The sequence below is a fragment of the Alexandromys fortis genome, unplaced genomic scaffold, assembly GCF_014885135.2.
Source record: "Alexandromys fortis isolate MF-2015 unplaced genomic scaffold, M_Fortis_MF-2015_v1.1 scaffold_51, whole genome shotgun sequence".
Lineage (NCBI taxonomy): Eukaryota > Metazoa > Chordata > Mammalia > Rodentia > Cricetidae > Alexandromys > Alexandromys fortis.
This window is the reverse complement of record NW_026067925.1, coordinates 6424040-6445338: the sequence shown is the minus strand read 5'-3', so window position 1 is coordinate 6445338 and position 21299 is coordinate 6424040. Positions and strand designations below refer to the sequence as shown.

General features: G+C 45.9%; 1 protein-coding gene across 1 annotated transcript in view; it reads right to left on the bottom strand.

Moving 5' to 3' along the window:
- Kif26b (kinesin family member 26B) overlaps positions 1–21299 on the bottom strand; it is a 405174-nt gene that overhangs the window by 34503 nt on the left and 349372 nt on the right. Inside the window, exon 10 of the mRNA XM_050142967.1 lies at positions 14135–14294. Within this exon, the coding sequence (XP_049998924.1) occupies positions 14135–14294 (160 nt within the window). The remainder of the gene's footprint in view (positions 1–14134; positions 14295–21299) is intronic.

Here is a 21299-nt window from a genome sequence, read left to right as displayed (position 1 = left end):
TTGGCAGACACACGTGAGAGGTGTATATTGTACAAGAGGTCGCCCTTTACAGTACTAGTCCTGCTAAACTAAGAAACGTCTTCTGGTGAATGTCTTCCTGAAACACTCAAGTAATTCATAACTGTGCCAAGATGCAATTCTACACAGAGAACTATGAGCTTTAGTTGTGACAATGTATTAGATTCCATCAGAATGCAACTGAATGGTAAAATGTCCATGAGGAAGCTTGGTTGGAGCTTGATGTCACCATTTTATCAAGGGAGCACACAGTTCTTTTTTTTGTTTCCTGTCATTGGTTGGATTTGAAAAAATATTTGCGATTTTAAAGCACAAAACGGAATAGCATAAAATTGCTGATAGCTTTAGCATCAACCAAACAAAGCAGTCTTCATGGCTCAATTTGAGTATTCAAGTTTTGGAAACAAGTCATCTAAATTAGAATTGAATTTTGTCCAGACTGAATTGTAATCTGCAATCAAGCACTCAATAATTGGAAGAGGAAAACCTCGGGTTTTGAGGCTGGTCATGAATTGCAATTATTAAAAACAAAACCTGTAAAGAGAGGACCCTGTGATATGGAGGACGAATGTTCAAGCTACATAAAAGATTCAAAGTGAGAACATCTGTAGTTCTTTTTTATTTTCTGGGAGTTGATGTATATTTTTTCCCTCCTTGAAAAACATATCCTATTGAAACAAACATATTACAGATTGTGGGGCACACAAAGTCCTAATTACTTTTAGCTAAACTGTGATAGTTTGCCAAGAGAAAGGGAAGCTGCAGTTATCAAACTACACAGATAATTTTATATGTTATCACATTTGAAAAAAAATCTATATTTTAAGGTCTCAAGGTAAGAGTTGAAAACACTCAGTGTTAAGTATAACACCACTATCACGGGATTTGCATTAGTTACCTTTGAGGGACGATAACAAAAATACTGTAATCATCCCAGAGCAGAAAGGTTCATTTGAGCTCACAGTTTCAGACCTTTCAGCCCACAATCTGTTAATATTGGTGAGGTCAAATATGGCGGAAAGGGTGTGTGGATGAGCAAGGTTCATCACCCTTTGGGAGCCAGGAAGCAACAGATAGTGATAGGGGACAGAATCCCAAAACCCCCTTTAAGGGCACTCCCCAGTGACCCAACTTCCTCCCATTAGGCCCACCTGGGAAAGGTTCCACTACCATTAGCACTGTGGCCTGGGGCCAAGCCTTCCACACACGGATCTTTCAGGGACATGAGTTATCAGAATCATCACAAAATCCAAGCCTGATAAGACCAAGGCATATCAAAGTACATAAAGCTATAGCTGGAATAATTCTCATTTACTTTAACATTCAGCGAAGCAATCAAGAAGTTTGAACCGTTTTTCTTTAGTGTGCAGAGATATTTTTCATTTCGTAAGGATGTTTGAGAGTAAATTTTAGACTCCATCTTGGCCAACAGGCTGAGGAGTGTAACACAATTAATAAAAATCCAGAGACAGAAATGTGGGTTCCACCTGAAGGTCAGAAAAGCAAAACAGCCAGCCTCTGGCTCTTACCTCGACCTCAGTCTGAACTGGCGATCCCGCCTCCAGGAATCTCAGATTGAGACTGTGTCTGAGAGCTGTCTCCTCCCGTTTTATATTCCTCTTTAGGGCTGGGATTAAAGGCGTGTACTACTAGTGCCCAGTTTCTTTGGTGAACTAGTGTGGCTACTGGGATTAAAGGTGTGTGTCACCACTGCCTGGTCTGTAAGACTGACCAGTGGGGCTGTTTTACTCTCTGAACTTTAGGCAAGCTTTATTTACTAAAATACAAATGAAATATCTTCACAGAGGGGTGGCAAGAGTAAATCCCGAGAGGATGGACTGTTTCGGTGGCTCACCATGGTTCCTAAGTTTGTGAGAAAATACTTCAAAATGTTAAGTTGCACGGAGCATCCTTTTCGTTCTGATAACCATCAATTATAAGGTCCCTTTATTCAGGAGAGAGAGAGAGAGCGTGTAAGTCACAAAGACAAAGAAGGATGTGCTGCTTGGGTCCTACAGCGCCCTTTCCAAGCACAGGGACACAAGGCAGACAGCTGTTAAAATCATATTAAATAAATTGTTGAGCTTGCAAAAAAGTAAGACGAGCTCAGTCAAAGACGCAATTGAGGTCGGGGACTGGGGGAAGCAGAGTAGCGCCAGGGGCCTTCACCAGGCCGCTGCTTGCCAGTCAGGTGCTCTCACAGGCTTTGTTTATGTGGCCTGGGGTGCGGGTGGGGTTGGTATGGGAAGCAGGGGACAGAGCCCCAGAACCATCTAGTATGGACATTTTATTAGGAAATTCTCCTTCCGCAAATGGTCTTCTCACAAACTGAGAACACGCTCTTCTTGAAACAACAAACAAACGAACAAACAACCCAGCACCAGGGACAAGAAATTGCCCTGAGAATTCGGAACCTTGGTCTGAATCATAGGCAGCCTGCTCATCTGGAGTCTCAGGTTCTGGGTGGTCCAAACTATTTCAAGCTGATAATACAATTTAGACTATCCTTAACTGGCACCTCGTAGAACTAGATACAAACACTCTGTAAAGTCCACCCTCTCTATCCAGGTCTCACGAATAAAATGCCCATGCCAAGGAGCAGTCCCCAGACAAAAATAAACACACGAAGATTAGAGGCGCCATGAAACAGAAGCAGCGGGAAACGCAGATGGCAGCCGAGATGCACACACGGATTTCAAGTAAACAACCAAGGGTTGATTAACGTCTTCAAGGCAATTAAGATGCTCAGAGAAATAAACAACAACAAATTGAACAGGAATGACCAGTTTCTGCTTTGGGCTATGTTTAAAAGGGCAGAACTGGGTTTAGCCTTTAACTTTAAATAACTAGACAGCCAGACAAACTATAAGAAAAAAAAGGGGGGCATGAAGATTGAATAACAGGTACCATCTGTGTGAACAAAAGTTCTCAGAAAGGTTGCACCTTCCTACAGAAGCCTCCTAAAGAGCTCGTTGACGGACCAGATCTTTAACGCTGTTGGAATGCTGCAGGTCCAGGGCCTGGTTATAATTTACCTCGGGCTATCTTTAGCTCCCTAAAGAGCCATCCCTAACCCACTTGTGTGTTGTAACTAACATCCCACGGCTGACAGATTCAAAACCTGTTGGAATGCACTAGCTAAAGAAAACCTGGTTTCCACCATGCAAAAGGCCATGAGTTTTCAGATTGCATCCGAGGCCTCCAGCTGAGGTTTCTCAACTTTCCTTTAAGTGCCTATTAAATGCTCCCACCCAAGTGTTTAGAAAGTGGTTTGATTTATGACTTTCTTTGAGCTGTTATAAAAACTTCATGAGACTGCGTTCACATTGGAAAACAGATCTGTGTTCATGGTCATTCATATCTGGCTTCAGAATAGACGACCTCTTATCCTCCGAGTTGAGAGCTGTGGCGTTTGTGTCGGCATCTAAAAGTAGAGAACTCATACTGAGGCAGCAGCAGCACAGAGCCATCACTGTGACACCCAGTTCACAGGCCAGGGAGCATTGGGAACCATCTCCAGGATGCATCACCTCCCCTGGTCCAGCCCTTGACTTTCTCTTCTGCGGGACCCAGGTCTGTGAGAGGGTCCTTAAAGCCTTCTCTAACTACATGCAATGCAATGACTCTCCTCACATCTGTATCAGCTCCCAGCTCTCATCTTCAGGAAGGCCTCTTCGGACACTTCCAACTCTGTTACCCTTCTGTCACCATTCTGTAACACACACATGCACACAATTGTGTGAAGAGTCACTGTGATCCAAGAGTTCATCACAATCATAAAGCCAGGAATAAGAGGACCTATGATTGCCAATGACCAGTCAATCAGGTAGAACAGTAGTATAAGTGAATAAAAGCAAAAGAAATCGGTTCAGCCTGAGAACTTGCTGTTGCCCACTAGATTCTGACCATGTGGAAAGTGGCAAGTGTGTCTAAGCTTCTGAGAGTGTGCTTGTTGCACGGAGTGACATTAATCACTATGTTACTGGGGACCTTTTTGGTTCAGCCCTGATCTTCACACACAAGAAAAAGCCATCCAGGCCTCAGAAAGACATACAGTCAGGCATTCCTAGGAGCCAACTGGGCACGGATACATGTGTATAAGCAGGCAGAGTGGGAAGACCTGCTGACCCACGGGGCATCAGACAGAGAGAGCTTGACAGGGTGTTGCTTTGATCACGAGGCACATCTGTCCGGTTGGTTCACATCTGTTACTAAAGACACAGAGTTTATGATACAGTTTGGCCAAATGAGTCAAACCAATTGGGAACCCTAGGGAGAGGCTGTCGTTATCGTGATGAGTTCATAGGCTTGGGGACTGAGCAATGGCAACACAAGTGAAACTCAGCATGCGTGGCTGTGAGGTGCCTACAGAGACGACATGGCTGTGACAAGGTAGACAGACTGTTCTGGAACAACATACTGGGAGAGATGATCTCTGAGAAGGCTTCGTAGAGGAGATGGTTCCCAGGTAGGTTATGGGGAACATGAAGGAATATCATTTTAAAAAAATCGTGCATGTGCTTGAGGGCATGTGTGTGGAGGCCAGCGAACAACCTCCATTGTCACACCTCAGGAGCTGTCAACCCTCTTCTGTGTGTGTGTGTGTGTGTGTGTGTGTGTGTGTGTGTGTATGTATGTAAAATACAGTCTCTCATTGGCCTGAAACTCACCAAGTAGGCGGACATACTGAACTCTCAGAAAGGCTGGCATGTCGGGGCACTAAGCTGAAGGATGTATGTTTACAAATGGTGACCGCCAAACTGAGAAATCACTTCCTGAAAATTTATATTGACTCTGCTTGTCAGCAGCAGTAAGAAAGGAGAGACCCAAAAGCGATAACACCTGGGGCCACAGCTCTAAAAGGCTGAATGAACATCGTCAGGTGTCTTCAGGTCCACTGCTCCTCAAACCTGTAATGGGTGCCCTGAACCCATCTCTGTCCTGCGAGGTCTCTATTGTGCCAGAAGGAAACTGGGCTTTGCTTTGGCTAAAGCACCACGAGCTACATTAGACAACTTAGTACTATTTAACTGTTCCCATGAATAAATCTATTTGAAGATTATTCAATTACACAACAGAATGAATTATTACCTCATTTGCATGGACCAAAAAAAAATCTATTAATGCTCAATTGAGCCTGAACCAGTTGCGAAACAGGTGAGAATTTATGGTTGGATACTCTGATTGAAGCTCAATTAATGTTCAAGACAGTTTCTTAATGAATTAAGGCCTGACTCATTTGTATGCTCCGTCCCTTCCAATGCCTAATTGTGCCTAAATCAAGCTATCCTTGAGTAACCACAGAGCCCTCGGGGTGCCTAAGGGCATTTGGGGCTCCTCTGGGCACTGGCCCAGACTAACCCCAAGCCATCCTTCTTCAGCTGTTTGCCTTCTGTAACGAACAGGACTTGTGGAGTGACGATTCGTTATCATTAAAGATAACAATAAGCTGTGGGTTTGGAGTCTCATTTAGCTCAGCAGTTTATCACGATGGGTACCAGCCAAGCTCTCCATCAGTACAGCACATGGCAGAACAGCTGTGGAGGGTGCAGGCTCTGAAGGATGGGTGGTGGGGAGACAGGAAAACATGGTTAAACACCAGTAGTAGCAGGAGGTAGGTAAGGAGAGAGAGGGCGGCTTAGCCACAACATCTGAGGCTGCAGATTGCCGTGGCTCCTTCCTCCCTCCTCCATCCCTCCTTCCCTTTGTGCAGTCTAGGGGCTGGTGTGCACACGATTATCCTGTATCATACTTGGGGGTTTCATGTCTGGCCCCCCTGTACTTCTGAGTTCTCAGTGCCCCTCCTCTTACCAAGACCTAGTGAATACTTTTCAATGAAGAAGTGATTGAAATGAGTAAGTGGGTTAAAATAAAATTTGTACCTAGGCACCACATTTCTCCACATAGGGCATATGGGCTGAGGGATCCAATGTAATGAAAGGAATTTATAATCTATTTGGCCAAAAGAAAGGCCTGCTTTACCCACTAGCGTGGATAGAATGGGGCCAGCTGAACCCAGATCACTGCAGAATATGCTTCCACAGTGGGTGGCCTTTACAACTATAAAACAGACATTCTCAAAGGGCCTCGTAGACATCTTATCCATGGGATCTAATTTTGTTCCACAAGGGGAGAACACTAGCTAGGTGGTAGTGGCACACGCCTTTAATCCCAGTACTAGGGAAGCAGAGGCAGGCGGATCTCCGAGAGTTCGAGGCCAGCCTGATCTACAGAGTGAGTTCCAGGGCAGCCAAAGATACACAGAGAACCTGTTTCAAAACAACAGTTTAAAAAAAAAAAAAAAAAAACCATGAAATCCTGATTTCAAGGTGGAAGATGAGGATTGAAACGGCTCCTAAGTACCAGCGGTGGTGCTGGCATCTGTGTTCCCTGGCTTTACCTGCGTGTGGCTCTGCCAGCCCAGGTGGCATCGTCTCTTTCGGAAACCACACCTGGCCCCCTCCACCCCATTTCTTTGGGAGCTCAGAGTAAAGAAAGTTGACAAATTCCAATAGTGAGAGTGACTGTCTGATCTGGCACCTGGAGCCGTTCCCAGAGCTTCTCCTGTCAGTAGGAGGCTTGAGAAAGCTCGTTAGCGTGGGCATGGCGAACCTGGCATCATCCACACCTCCTGCCTATTCCTTCGTTACACAGCCGATATGCAGCAAAGCTTCAGGATCCAGAGGACGATAACCTCGCCTACTGACCAGGGCCTGGGAACCTCTCAGGAATCCTCAGAGACACTGCCAGCCATCCCAGGGAAGGAAACCCACAATTGTGGTCCCACGTGTCAGCTGTGGGCAACACCCAGCTCTCCAGTTTGGGAAGTGGACCCTCTTTTCTTGCTGAAGCCCCAAGGCAAAGCAGGAGGGCGGTGTGGTGGAGGTACCACGGGGCTTTATTCCTGATGGGGGTGCTAGAAGGCTGAGATTGGTTAAGTTCCTTCATAGCCAGTGCTAAGTGGGACACTCAGGCCACTGGGCTCCACTGCAGACTTTCAGAGCCTGTTTCCCTGCACACAAGCTCTAGGTCAAGGGCATCTTACTGAACGTGGCTTTGTGTGTGTGTGTGTGTGTGTGTGTGTGTGTTGTTGTTGTTGTTGTCGTCATCACTAGGGGTTGAGTTAGACCTGCTCGTGCTAATCAAGCCCTGTACCACTGAGCCACTAAACCTTAGCATTCCTCCCCCTCTGTCATTTTCACTCTTTATTTTGAGACAGCATCTAATACTAAGTTGCCCAGGCTGGCCTTGAACTTGCAATCCCCCTGACTTTACCTCTAGAAAAGCTGGGATTACAGGCATGTACTAGTAGGTTCAGCTCTTAACACTGTCATGGGACATTGGGTTGATCGTGGGTTTATGGCGTGGGTCTGGAATGTAGGGACTTCTTTCCCTTTTTCTTCTGGATTTCTTGTTCCACTTCACCGCTGGCACCTTGCCACCAGTCTCAGTTAGGCCATTGTAGAAGCAGGTGGGGTCAAGGAAGCCACATGGATGCACACGCTGGACTCTCCAGCCCCTCCCCAGACTATAGCTCACTCGGAAGCCTCTAAACTCGGGCTGTATCAACACAAGGACATCTCACATCTGTTGACAAATATTCACTGCGTATCAATAACCTTCCAGGCACATATTAGGCAGCAGGGACACACGGGGGGACAGTGACACAGCTGTACTACCTGCCAGCCGTGCGAACTCAGCCTCACTGTGCCTCAGTTTCCCAGCTTCTGCCGTAAGATTGATGGTTGAGTCACAGTCATAAACTGACACCCATGAAGCATTCATAATAGCCTTAGCAGTGCAGTAAGAGGTATCATCACTGTGCTCCCAGTTAGAAACACGGAGAGCCAATTTATCCGCCGTGCTAACTGCCTGCCACGTAGCTGAAAAGCCAGAAAATAAGTATTGGAAACAATTTTCTCCTCCTTCCTCTGATCCAGCAGTTCTTAAATTAGCTTCCACTCCCTTTGAAAGGCTGGAGAGGGGGAAATCCTACTCTTGTTTCTGCCTCTTTACTCACGGAAGTGAGAGAGTCTGACTATTGGGATGGTAAGTGTGAACTCAGGAATGAGCTGCTCAGCTCCATCCATTTATCTCCCTCTACCTTAGACCCCACCCTGCCTTCCTCTTTGGACTACCATGGCTGTCTGGAGAAGGGACCCAGTGCTTCTGACCTGAGTCTGAGTACCAGGGGGCTCTGTAACGGGGGAGAGCTCCCTCTGTCCTGCTGGGACTGACAGGATAGGGGGTTTCAATTCCTCGTCCACTCTTGAATCTATTGCCAGTTGACTCGGAATCTGGAAGGAAGAGACTTCCACTGGCAACTTCAGACGTTAAGCTAAGGGAAGATAAGGTTGGAAACGAAGACGTCTCCTGGCTCCCACTGGTCCTCAAACCATAGTGCTTCGGTATCTAAGAGCAGCTAGTGGCAGTGGGCAGAGAAAAGATCACCGGTGATGGCTTTGCTGCCCAGAGGTTCTGGCCACACTGGGGGCCTGACACTCTGCTCCTAGTTCAGGAGAGCAGTTCCCCAGAACAGGAAGGATGAGCCAAACGTGGGCCATAACAACTGATGGTGAATCCAGGCTGCAGTCTGGTACAGCCCACATCACATCATTTCTCTCCTAACGACTTGCTCGCAACAGGCTGGGGGAGTTAATCAACAGACAATTGCTGCCTGGACTGTTAAGAAAATAATAACCATCTCTGTAAATTCTGTAATGAACTATGAAAATACCACCGGCCAGGGAAGAGGCAAGGAGGGAGGAATAAAAGAGAGTGGCATGCTGAAAAATCTCATAAAAAAACAAACTTCTTTCTGTGTCCCAGAGATGCTCTGAGCTCACTCTCCTTGCTTCCTAACAGTCATTAAAATGTATAAAAATGAATGTTTTTAAAGCAGCAATACCAAGAATTATCACTGCTGCGGTTGCCTGGCAACCTGAGACTTTAGTTATTTTATTTCTAAACAGAGAATGCTATAAACTGGTATCCGGAGTTTGTGCAAATAGTTCTAAATTGACGTTCTCCCCGTAAATCAGGAGGAGATAATCCAGCATTAATGTGCACTTAGCGGAGGTTAAAAAACGCACATGTGCGCTGCTCTCCACACAAAGATCCTTACACGGAGCTTCTCCCCAATTTCATGCTATCTCGAGTCAATCTTCCAGCTGACATTCTTTTGCATTTTTTTTTTCTCCCTGGCAAATATCTATTTAATTTTATGGTACCTACAAGTAATCTACATTCAAATCCACGGGACCAGGACTGTGTGACGCCAGGGGAATGGAATGTCACTGCTAACAGCAGTTCAGGACACTTCTCCCTGTTTCCCACACCTCTTCCAGTTCTGAGAAAGTGGAGAAGCCCACCTCTACCCAGACACTGGGAGGATGAGTGATGAGTATTTTAAGGCCACGTGGGGAAACGTCTGTGTGCCGCCATGGTGGTTCTGTGAGGCCCAAACTGCAGCCCTGCAGCCGCACCTGGCTTCTCCAGGTATCTGCACCCCACAGCCTTCCAAATGAGCAGACATTAACATTTTAGGAAAACTTGGCTCCCCCTCTGCCTGAGTCACTGACTGGAGTTTGTTTCTAGTGTTGCCTGCTGGTCTGCCTGCAGAGCTATGCTCAGGTCCTCCTCTGTCCTCAAGGAAGCGAGTCTTCCCCCCCACAGCCTCTGTCCTCAAGGAGGCTCTGGTACATCAGTGAGAGGGAGACTTCTGGAAGTAGATCCTGCCTGGGGGTGTTTGCTTATGGTTTGATGTTTGAGATTAAAGACTGGCCCAGATACATTTCAAGCTTGGTGGAGCCATTCAACCCTAAAGAGCAAAGAGGAACAAGCCTGCTGCCCAAGCCCAGAGCTTACTAGTGACTGCCATGAATAAATGGGGATCTCAGGCCCGCAGCAGCACAAAACAAACCTGCAATGAGGGGCACAGGGACGTAAGCAGGTGGCTATGTGGCACCATTTCCCAAGGTGCCAGAGAAGAACAGCAGAAAGAGACACAGCCTGAGAGGGTCAGAACTCCAGAACTTCCCACACAGACTGTAACTCTCTCAGGACAGAGACAAGACTGCTGAGGAGCCATAATGACCCTCTAGGCCTCTAGTGGTTTTCAACCTGTGGGTCACAACCCCTTTAAGGTTGACCGACCCTTTCACAGAGTCACCCAAGATATCAGAAAACATAGATATTTTCATCACAATTCATAATAGTAGCAACATTACGGCTATGAAGTAGCAACAAAAATAATTTTATGGTTGGGGATCGCTACAACACGAGGAATTGTATATAAGGGTCACAGCATCAGGAAGGTTGAGAACCACTGGTCTAGGCCCACACAGGAGTTCTCTCCAACATCCTACCCCCTTCTCATTATCCAATCAACAAGCACTTGCTCCTCCTTCCCTTCACAAATATTTCCAGTTGCCAGCCCATGAAGGAATTGTGGGGGAAAAAAAACAATCTCTTGTCTCTTTACCAATCATTTCTCAATGAAAAGCTTCATCATTTTGCAGAAGCCCAAGTGCGCGAGCTTGGTTTCTGTGAGGTCTGTAACAAGCCCTTGCTCGTGTCGGATTGTGAGGCTTATTAAAGAGATGGTTTCTCCAAACGCAGTACCACTCACAAATAGAGTCAACAGACTTTCTGAACTTTGAGGGAACACTATGCGAAGGGTGTGCTAACATGGGGCTGGTACCCACCCCAAGACAACATCAAAAAGGGACCAAGCTCCCTCCTAGGGAACTGGCTTGTGATTAGAGTTTCTGAGTTGCTAGAAAGTCTGGGATCCTCCAAAGGGCTGGGACATCCAAGAGTGAACACATAGGACATGGGGTTGTGGCATGAGAATTTATGCCGGCTACCTCTGTCCCTGCCCCCCTCCATCCGTGGTGGAAATTCATAGCAGCTCGCTGCACAGGAAGTGCTGAGGACTAGCAAACAAGGATAACAAATGAGCCTACAAGGAAATTTGCAAAAGTGCTGTCAGAAACCTCATCACACGGGCAGGTTTCCCTGGGTGTAAGACTCTCTGAAGTTAGGAGAGAGGAATTTGTGCTTTCTGTCATTGAGAAGCTGACTAGGGGGCTGGGGCCCCTGCTGATCTCCCAGCCGCCCCCACAAGCTTTTCTCAAAGGTGTCACCATTTAGGATTGATAAATGAACGGCAGGCACTGGGATTGGCCAGGCAGCCTGTGCTGAGTAGTGGCTGAGGCGGGGCACTCCCTCCACACCTGCCCCTGCCATCTGCAAAGGCAATAACATCTGCAGAGCCAGAACCACCCAGAGCACATCTAGGGTGCCTGTGGGAGCACCCAGGATGGGTAATGAATCCCAGCTCACTTTCCGGCTTGCTCACATGACAAATGGTCCAGTCCAATGATGAAGAGAAATGGAGACAGGCTGTAGCCCCTCCGTGCACATTCCAGTTAATTTCCCAGAAGCCAGCACAAGTAATGCTACTTCTGAGCAGAGTTGTCTAGGGTGACAGATGAAGACCAGTGGGGTTTTGTGTTTTGGAGAGATGGGGGAGGGCAAAGAATATGAAATTTGATTTTCTGGTTTTTTTTTTCCCCGCTGAAAGTGAACGGAATGCTAGGAAACCACGCAGCCAGGAAATATCCCATTGCCTGGAAAGCCAAGGCAAAGACAAGGATTGATGCCCAGAAAGGTTAGTCTGTTAACATAATGTGGCAAGTCATGACTTAGGAGGGTGGTGGTCTGACGAAGGGAATGTGGACCATCCTGCTGGGCTGAATGCGCCACCGAGCAGGCAGAGCTCGGTGAGAGCAGGCACTGGCCATCCCTGCAGTCTCAACTGCCAAGGTCTCCCAAACTAGGAAAAGCCAGACAGTTTGATCTCTTCATCAGTTGCTTGGCATATTTGGGTAAATCTTCATCTTACCTTCCTTTGTTCTGGGAGAGAACAGTACCTAGTTGATTAATCAATCAGTTTGCAGATGAGAATCATAGACACCAAATAGTAAATCTATGCTGTGGCTGAGAATCCAAGAAAATGTCAGAGCAAAAGTCTTGCAAAGTTTATGCACAGAGACAGTCATTATGGACCAGAGGTTGGCAGCACAAATGCCCCAGTCCTTAGATGGCTGGCCAAGCCACCATGCTTCCTGACACCGAACAGTGGGCAGCCCAGCAAGCTCTTGGTGATTTGTGAGACAGGACCAGGGTCATTGATGGAAGCTTCTGTTAGGGTCAGGGGAGAACTCCAGGACAAGCTATCATGTAGACGCAACATTTATGTTAAGTCTGTGTTTACATACACTATAGAAACATTTTGCTCATCACCTGTGTGGCCAAAATGTTGGGAAGGAACTCCTGGAAGCAAGCAGGAGGAAGTCTGGAGAGGCTGGTGGCATTCTATCACAGCCTATCGACTCTCCCAAGAGGGCAGGTGGTTGGCCATTAGGACCAACTGACGCTAACAATATGTTTAATCTAACAAGAGACCTTGAGCTAGTAATAAAAACAACTCATCCCGCTTCTCTAGTTGTTTACAGTGGAACCAAACTGCAGCCAGAAAGAAGTTACTTTACTTAATCAAAAAAAATTTCATACGCTTACATTTATCCAGCCCTCCCACCAACAGCTCAACAGTTTGCACGGATAAATATTTATCGAAATCATAAAGGTATTCCACTCTTCAGGACTAAAACAGGAGAGACTGACTAGCCTGTCAGTGACCTCATAACAAGGTGGCATTTGGAACTGTATCTGCATGAGGACCCAGGAAATTATCAGTTTCAGAGACATGATTCTCATTTAACGGAAGCCATCCAAGTCCCATATTCTTTTTGTCTTTGGAGGATCTTCAGCCTCAATAGTTTAAACCACAATAACCTTTTGCTTTGCCAAGTTCTCAACCTTCTGGGCTATTTCACAGCAGAAATCATAGAAAATGAAACTTGATAAACCCTTACCTTGATGAAGTTCTCGCACAGGAAATGTTCCTTTAAAGGGCGAAGAATGTTACTTCGGGGCTTATCTATCTGGGATACCAAATTTCAAGAAGGAACACAGCTACAATTCTAACTACCAGGTAAGCCCCGGAAGACATCCAGAATGCCCCTCCTGGTGGGGAATGGTGCTTGGGGTCTGTGATCAACTTGGAGCAGAGGAATGAAGAAGGCAAGGACTTTTCTTGAACCTTAGGCACTGTGAGGACACCCCCAACTCTCCTCTTTCTCCCACAGCAGTAATTTGCATTTAAAGAATTTTTATTGATTAAAACAAAAATATCTCCTACATATTTACTCATGGCAACTCTGCAAGACAAATCCTGTCTCCACTTTAATCTGATATCATGGAGCTAAACTATTGACCGATCGCTATTGGTCATTGGGGACAGCCTTGTTGATTTGATTTTCATCCCTGTTCTTCACCTTATTTCCCTGTGGTGCATATAGAATACAGAGGCAGAACCCTCATTTTAAGATGAGTAGAGGTTCCTATAACTAGTAAGCTACACAGCTGAGCTGGGCAATGGTCATGGGGGTAAGTAAGGCTGGGTCACTCATGGCATGGCATGTTTAGGGCTATACCAGAAATGGAAGAAGCTCTGACCTTATCTTCCTGGAGCGGTACTGGTGAAAAGGGAAGGATCGTGTATATGGAGTGAACATTTGCGCAGGATGAGGCATGGTAACTCCCCCAGGCTTTTAAAGCTCTCCTAAGTAGGGCTATTGGATGACCTACAGGAAGCCTGTAGTACCCATGCAATAATAAATAGGGTCATACTTAAACTAAAAGGTGTGGTTTACCGGAAATACATATCTAATGAGTAAACTGTACTCTTGTGTGTGGCTTTAGCCTGGCTGACCCATTCCTCTTTGGTCATTGCTTGCAACACCATGGGACAGACACACTGATGTGATGTTTCCAGAAACGCAGAAAGGGTAATTACAACTGGAGGCCTCCGCTGGCGTACTATGACTGTGCTGGAGTTGAGCATCTCCACGCTTTGCCGTTTGGAAGATGACGCATGATGCCATCATTAGCTAAAGCAGGTCTCTGTCGCTGGACTCAGAATCCCATCCAGGCTGCCCCTTAGCTGCCCCTCTCCCGGGGTATCCCTCCTGCACAGAGACCCACTTACTTGTACGGGATGTGTTTGCTGCCATTGACAAGAGCCAGGATGACGTTGCCCAGGGCAGACAGCGAGAGGCACAGCCCTGAGCCTCCTTCTCGGTTTTTGCTGAGCGCTTTCACACAGCTGCCCAGGTCGATGAGATGCAGGCGGCTGCGACCTCCAGACACTGGCACGGGGAGAAGGAAGAGGGAAAAGAGAGAGTGGGTAAGTTCAGGTCTGCACATTTTCTCTTCTTCGTGTAGCTCTTTGGGAATCTCGGAGAAGGGAAAAGATTAACATTTGGTGACAGGAACAATCCGAGCTGGGGTTTCAAACAGAATCAGCGCTCTTAAATTCTGTCCACCACATCCCACACACTGTTTAAAACCTGCTGTCACTTAGTTGGCCAATAAAGGAATGCGTTCTGTAGACTGGATGGGTCACTGAAGGAGGGTAAGGGCCTTACCCCACTGACCTCCGAATAACAGTTCTGAAAACTGTTTACCAAGTTAAAATCTGAGCAGCTCACGAGTGATTATCCTACTCTAGTTTGTCATTGTCAGGGAGCCAACCTAAGGCTCAGCCAGGAATCAGGTTGGTAACCCCAGGAGAAATCTGGAAGATGTAAGATCCAGGTGCAGAGACAGGAAAGACCCAGCTATTTGCTGAGTGCCTGCCAACCGCCAGGTGCACAGACATCCATCTCATTCAGTTCCCACACAAAATCATCCAACGCTATCATCCTCTTCTTGTAGAAGAGAAAATTAAAGCTCAGAAGAGTTAAGAATTTCCCTCATGTATTCTGGCTGCGACGAAGTAACTGGTACCAGGCTAGGTCTTGTATCCAAAGCAACCAAAAATCAACAGAATTATAAAATAGTTGGTTTTAAGACACCAGACATTAAACAGGGGAAGAGTGACTCCCAAGACACACGGAACAAACAAAGCAAACACTCCTGGTCTCACTAACTGTGCTGAGAGAGTTCCCAGGCTCAGTACAAAGAGCCCAGGTCGAACCTGGTAGAGGTACCGAGTTCAAGAGAGATAGAATCCAACTTCTAGGGAAACCAAGGCACAGGACAGAAAACTAGAAAGGTAAGGCCTGAGGGATTTGCATTCTCTGGATTCAGCTGAGTGCTTGTTAGCAGATGCATGCAAGAAACACCTAATGAAAGGCTGGGGGTGCCTGTTCCCAATACCCAGAAAACCTGAAAGTTCATGTGCAAAGATAAATAGGCATAAAAAGAAGCAGGTAGACAATCCCTACCATGAAGAAGTATTTGGAATAAACCGCAAAGCATAGCTATATTAGAATCCACAGAGAAGGTGATGGAAAACAGTTACTGTGTCAATGTTCAAAAGCTTAAATACAGACATGGCCACCCTGGGTTGTATAACAAGATCTGTCTCCATTAACATAAAAGTGTATATAATAATCTCTAAGAGATTAAAACAAAGGTAAAATTGTGTCTGGGAGTTTATGGCAGGTTACACATTAACACAGGAAAGATTAATAAATTTGATAATATATCAATATAAATCTTCAAAATGAAATAGAGAAAAATATAAAAGCACACAACAAAAATAAATGAGAGAGAGGAGAGAGAGAGAGAGAGAGAGAGAGAGAGAGAGAGAGAGCAAGCAATGGGTAGGAAATTAAAAGGGCTACCAAACAAGCTCAGCTGTCTAAAATACACATGGTTGGATTTCCAAAGCATGGTACAGATGCAATATTTGAATAAATAATGGTCCAAACTTTCCCCAAATGATGGAAACTATCAACCCACAAATCTAAAAAGCTCAGTCAGCCCCAAGAACAAGAAAAATGAGCAAATCCAATGAAGCAAGTGATCATTGCGCTACTCAGAGCAGGAGCAGAGAAAACAAACAGTCCAAGGAGCAAAACCACATCTCATACACGGGAATAAAGGTAAGTACGATGGCCGATTTCTCCTCAGAGATAAGTAAGAAGATAGCACAGTGACATTTTTAAAAACCTAAAAATTGTCAAATGAGGAGTCAACATCTGGATTAAGCATCATTCCAAAGCAAAGGGGGAAAAAAGGGACACATCTTCCCCCTGGATATGGGGCTGGAAAAGAGGCCCCTTGGGTAAGAACACTTGCAATGCAAACTGGAGGGCCCGAATTTGAATCCTTGGCAGTCACATAAGAAACCAGGCATGGCTATGAAAGCCTGTATGCACTGTAGGGTGGCAGGGTGCTGGAAGGGGGGGTGGTAGGCGGGTAGCACCTAGAATCTCTCTGACCACCCAGACTAACAGTGAGCTCAGGGTCACTGAGAAAGACCCTGTCTCAAGGGAGCAAGGCAAAGAGCAACAGAGGAAGAGGTGACATGTTCCTTTGGAACACATATAAATATACATATACTCTCCACACCCACCCCAACATGCTGGCTTCACGTAAGGGACATTCAGGTGGCACCTGGGTACCTCAACACCTACAGGAAGAATTCAGAGACCACTCATGAGGGGAGCATATGGATTTGCTGTTGGATAAGAACTGGATGCAATCACCTTGGTGCTTTCCATTCGCATGCCCGCTGCTGGGGGTGAACATTCCAGGAAGGGCAGCACAGCCCTTCACTGTATCCAGCTCGGTGCCACACTTTAGACATGAAGGAAGTTCCTTTTGCTCATTTTCAGCCGTCCCCGGGGGCAACCCCTTAAAAGGAAGGCCGCATTACCTCTCCTCTATCTTGTTTCAGATCATGCAAGATTGCCTCATGGCAGCGATGTGCGAGGGGAATGGTTATTTTTAAACAAAACACCGTCTGTATTTTTTTGCAGCCCGATTTATACAGACAAGAGCAGCTTAGGTATTCCTCACGCATCTCAGATGAAAGGGCAAAGACAGGGACCAATTTGGACTTCCAGACTTAATAGTCCATTTGATGTAATGGAATAAAATGTATAATGCACACGTAGTAAAAGAGAACACAGAGAACAAAAGGTGGCTTAGATGGTGCTGGAGAGCTTTATAAAACACCTGTAATTACCTGCATGAGTCAGGACGAGAGGCGCCCTCACACAACGGAGAAAGCTGCTCTCCGGCCTATACCCACTGGTGTTTGGGTGGTCAGAGAATCTGATTTGCACAAATGGTGCTTAATCTAGACCGGTGCGAAGTCAGTGGGCATGGGCTGTTTGCTAGTGTTGAGCGTCTCCACCACTGCAAGTGGCCAAGTAGACAGGAATTCCGCAAGGACTAAGCAGAAGGGGTGATAGTGACTATAGGCAAGAAGTATAGGTTCCTTATCCACTTCTCAGATTTCTGAGGCCAAGGACACAGGAGTTAAAGGAACGTAGTTGAATCTGTCTTGAGAAACTTTATTATTATTTTTTTAAGAGAGTGTCTCATGTATCCCAGGCTGACCTTGAACTCACTATATTTCTGAGAATAATTCTGAACTTCTGATGCCTCTGTCTCAGCCTCCTATGTGCTGGGATCACAGGCATGTGTCACCGCACACAGTTTATGTGCTGCTGGGGACCAAACTAAAGGCTTCGTGCATGCTAGGCAAACGCTCTTCCAACTTGGCGACAGCCTCAGCTCAAAATTCCTTATAGTTTAAGTCTAGAGTTGGACTAAACCAAGTTCCCCACACGCCTTATTTTCCCTATAGGGAGTAATTCTCCTAATACCACTCAGTGCCGACATTATGCATAAATTGCACTGAAATTATAGATGAGAAAATTGAGATTGAGAACCACACATGCAAAAAAAAATCATCCATGATTTCATTGAAAATTAATCCTGAGTCAGAGGGAAACCCAAAGTGAACTCTAAAGCATTCATAGCCCCTTATTCATCTTGCGTCCAGGTGGCTTCCAGAGTAGCCCTGGACTGGATGCACACGGGACCCGCGAAGAACTACGGCCGCCCACCTCCCACTCCCACGCCTTCTCACTGAATTGGGTTGGAGGGCAGCATGGGCACTGGGATTCACATCGAAATTCTCCAGACAACTGTCACGTGCTGCAAAGTCGAGGGACCACCATCTTCCCCCTGGCTGAGATCGTCACCCTCTCCGTTGCCCAGCGAGACGCTGACTGACAACCACAGCACACCAAATGTGGGCAGCTGCTTTGTTAAGCACTTTGGTTTCTAAAGGACACACTGTCTGTCTGTTAAAAGATTGGATACTTATGATACTTGCATTTATTATAATTAAAATATAAATAATACAGAAATCAAATATTATTTTGTAGGGAGTTTGAACATTTATATGTAAATTAAGTATAATGTTTTGGGAAGGCATTTTAAAGAAAAAAATTCAAGTTAAATTAGATGTATGTGAGAAATTAGAGTTGGGAAAAAACGAAAAGGAGCCAGGAAAAGGTAGGATCCAGTTGGCAACAAATGGATCTTTTAAGTTCTTGAATCTCTTTGAAGAAATTAAAGTTAAAAAAAAATCATTAAAATCAGCATGGTTCATGAAAGTTAGAACTTTAAGTGAAAAACCCATTTCTAAGCAAGCCCACATTGCATGCCCCTGAGATCTGTGAATAAATACACATTTGTTATGTATCTTTGAATATGATTCCCCCTTGTTAGTGGACTTTCTCTGTGAACTGATCATCTTCTGGTAGTGTAATGTATCCATGGCATCAACAGACACGAGGGTGGCTTGCATCCTGTCCTAGATATTTAAAACAGAAGGTCAAAAGGTAGAAGATTCTGTTTCATAGGTGTTAGCTCATGGCCATCTGGCCCCAGCATGAGGCAAGGCTGAACATCATGGTTGTAAGGATGTTCACCTCACTGCAGCCAGGAAACATAAAGACATAGAAAGATTAGGGCCAAGATGTAGCCTTGAAAGCTAGGACCCCTGGCTTTCTAATGCTTCTTCCAATAAGGCTCCACTTTGATGTCTACCACTTCTCAATTGGCTATTCAAATGTTGGATCTACCGAGGCATTAAACGGTTCATTAGACCAGAGCCCTCTGGACCTAGCATCTCTGGAATAGCCCTTACAGGCACACTCAGGGGTATGCTTGATCCCTTCATTCAAAACCCAAACAAGGGGCTGGAGAGATGGCTCAGAGGTTAAGAGCACTGACTGCTCTTCCAGAGGTCCTGAGTTCAATTCCCAGCAACCACATGGTGGCTCACAACCATCTGTAATGAGATCTGATGCCCTCTTCTGGCCTGCAAGTGTACATGCAGACAGAATACTGTTTACATAATAAATAAATAAATAAATCTTAAAAAAAAAAAAACCCAAACAAGTTGGTCTTGCTCTCTGAAACTAGCTGTACTAGATGGCAGAGGAAGTCAGGATTAAAATACGACTCACATCCCATCGCATGTAACACACAGGTACTGAGCACTGACATGTAGGTTCAGGACCAGCACCACAGAGACCGAGTCTTCTGTTCTCAGGAAGTACATAGCCTAGGAGTCCAGCAAGCTGCTCTGGGGTTCTAAGGAGAAAACTATTGCACAGAAAGAAGAATCCGGAAAGCTGCGAGGAGGAGGCTATTATGGAGGAAATGGGTTCAAGAATTTTACTATTTACTATGTCGTTCCCTTCCTTCCATCCTGAGGTGAGGTAGTTCTGACATTGATGGTGGGAGAGATTAAAGATATGAGCATAGAGTCAGTACTGTCTCTTCATAACTGACTCTGGTTAGGGAACTGGGAGTCCTGTAGGGTGCAGCCATCTTCCTGTTCAGGGTTTTGCTGCTGGGGACAGTAGCAGGGGCTGTGATGGTTTGAAAGAAAATGGTCCCCCAAAGGGAGTGGCACTATTAAGAAATGTGGCCTTGGAGAGTAGGTGTGGTCTTGTTGGAGGAAGTGTGTCTCTGTGCCTGGTGGGCTTTGAGGTGTCTTTTGTCCAAGCTTCACTCAGTGTGACACTGAGACCACTTCCTGTTGCCTTTTGATCAAGATGTAGCCAGCACCATGCTGCTCACTGTGATGATAATGAACTGAACCTCTGAAACTGTAAGTGAGCCACCTCAATCAATTGCTTTCCTTATAAGAGTTGCCATGGTCATGGTTTCTCTTCACAGCAATAGAAACCCTGACTGAGACAGGGGCTCACCCCCTTTAGAAGCACGTTTACAAGACAGATGATGGATCCGTAGAACCATGTAACTACACAGCTCTGGGTAGGGCATGGGTGATTGGGGTCATCATAACCTCTGTAAAGACAGAGTTTGACCCCTATCAGAAAGCCAAGATGAAGGAAACTGTCTGATTATTCTGGTGTCCAGATGAGTGCAGGTGCAGGTGCCTGTGTAAGTACATTCATGCATGTTCACGTGGCCAGCCTTGCCCACGGTGGTTTCCCAGGAGGAAGCAATGCGAATGAATATATCAGAGGCCCAGTGTTAGCTGTCAGTGGACACTGGGTGTTTACAAGCTTGTTCGTCAAAATATCATTACAGAGATGCTTTGGAATATTCTATTTTTATTATGCATATGTATGGTGCATGTCATGAGAACAGTTAAGTACAGGCTGTGGCATGTGTGGAATCATTTCTCCCTTCCACCATGATTTCTGAGCCGGGAATGCAGGTCATGTTTCTGTGGTAAGCACTTTTACCTTCTGAGCCATCCCACCAGCCCATACACGAATGCTTTTAAAGATCACGCTTAGGAAGAAGACAAGGAAGACTGGTTTCACTGGCTCACTTGTGGAATATTTAACTATGCAAAGATGTGTTACATTTGCTTCTGGTGCAGAGTATTTAACTCTGTGGAGCTGTGTTAACTTGTTTCTTTTGCCTTTGCTGGTGATGTAAAGGTGTGTTGATGGAGGTGGGTCTTGTAATAATAAAGAAACTGGCTCGGCCCTCATAGGACAGAAAATTAGGTAGGCGGAGTAGACAGAAGAGAATTCTGGGATAAAGAAGCTTAGTGAGAGAGTCGCCATGATGCTCCCACTCCAGACAGACGCAGGTTAAGATCCTCTCTGGTAAGCCAGCTCATGGACTACACAGAATATTAGAAATGGGTTAGAACAATATGTAAGAGCTAGCCAATAAGAAACTGGACCTAGCCGGGCCAGGCAGTGTTTGAAAGAATACAGTTTCCGTGTAATTATTTCGGGCATAAACTAGCCATGCAGGCGGCCGGGTGCCGGGGACGCAGCCCTGCCGCTCCTATTTCAACAGATGGCGCCCAGACGTGATGGGCTAAATCCACTTAAAAACCTGAGAGG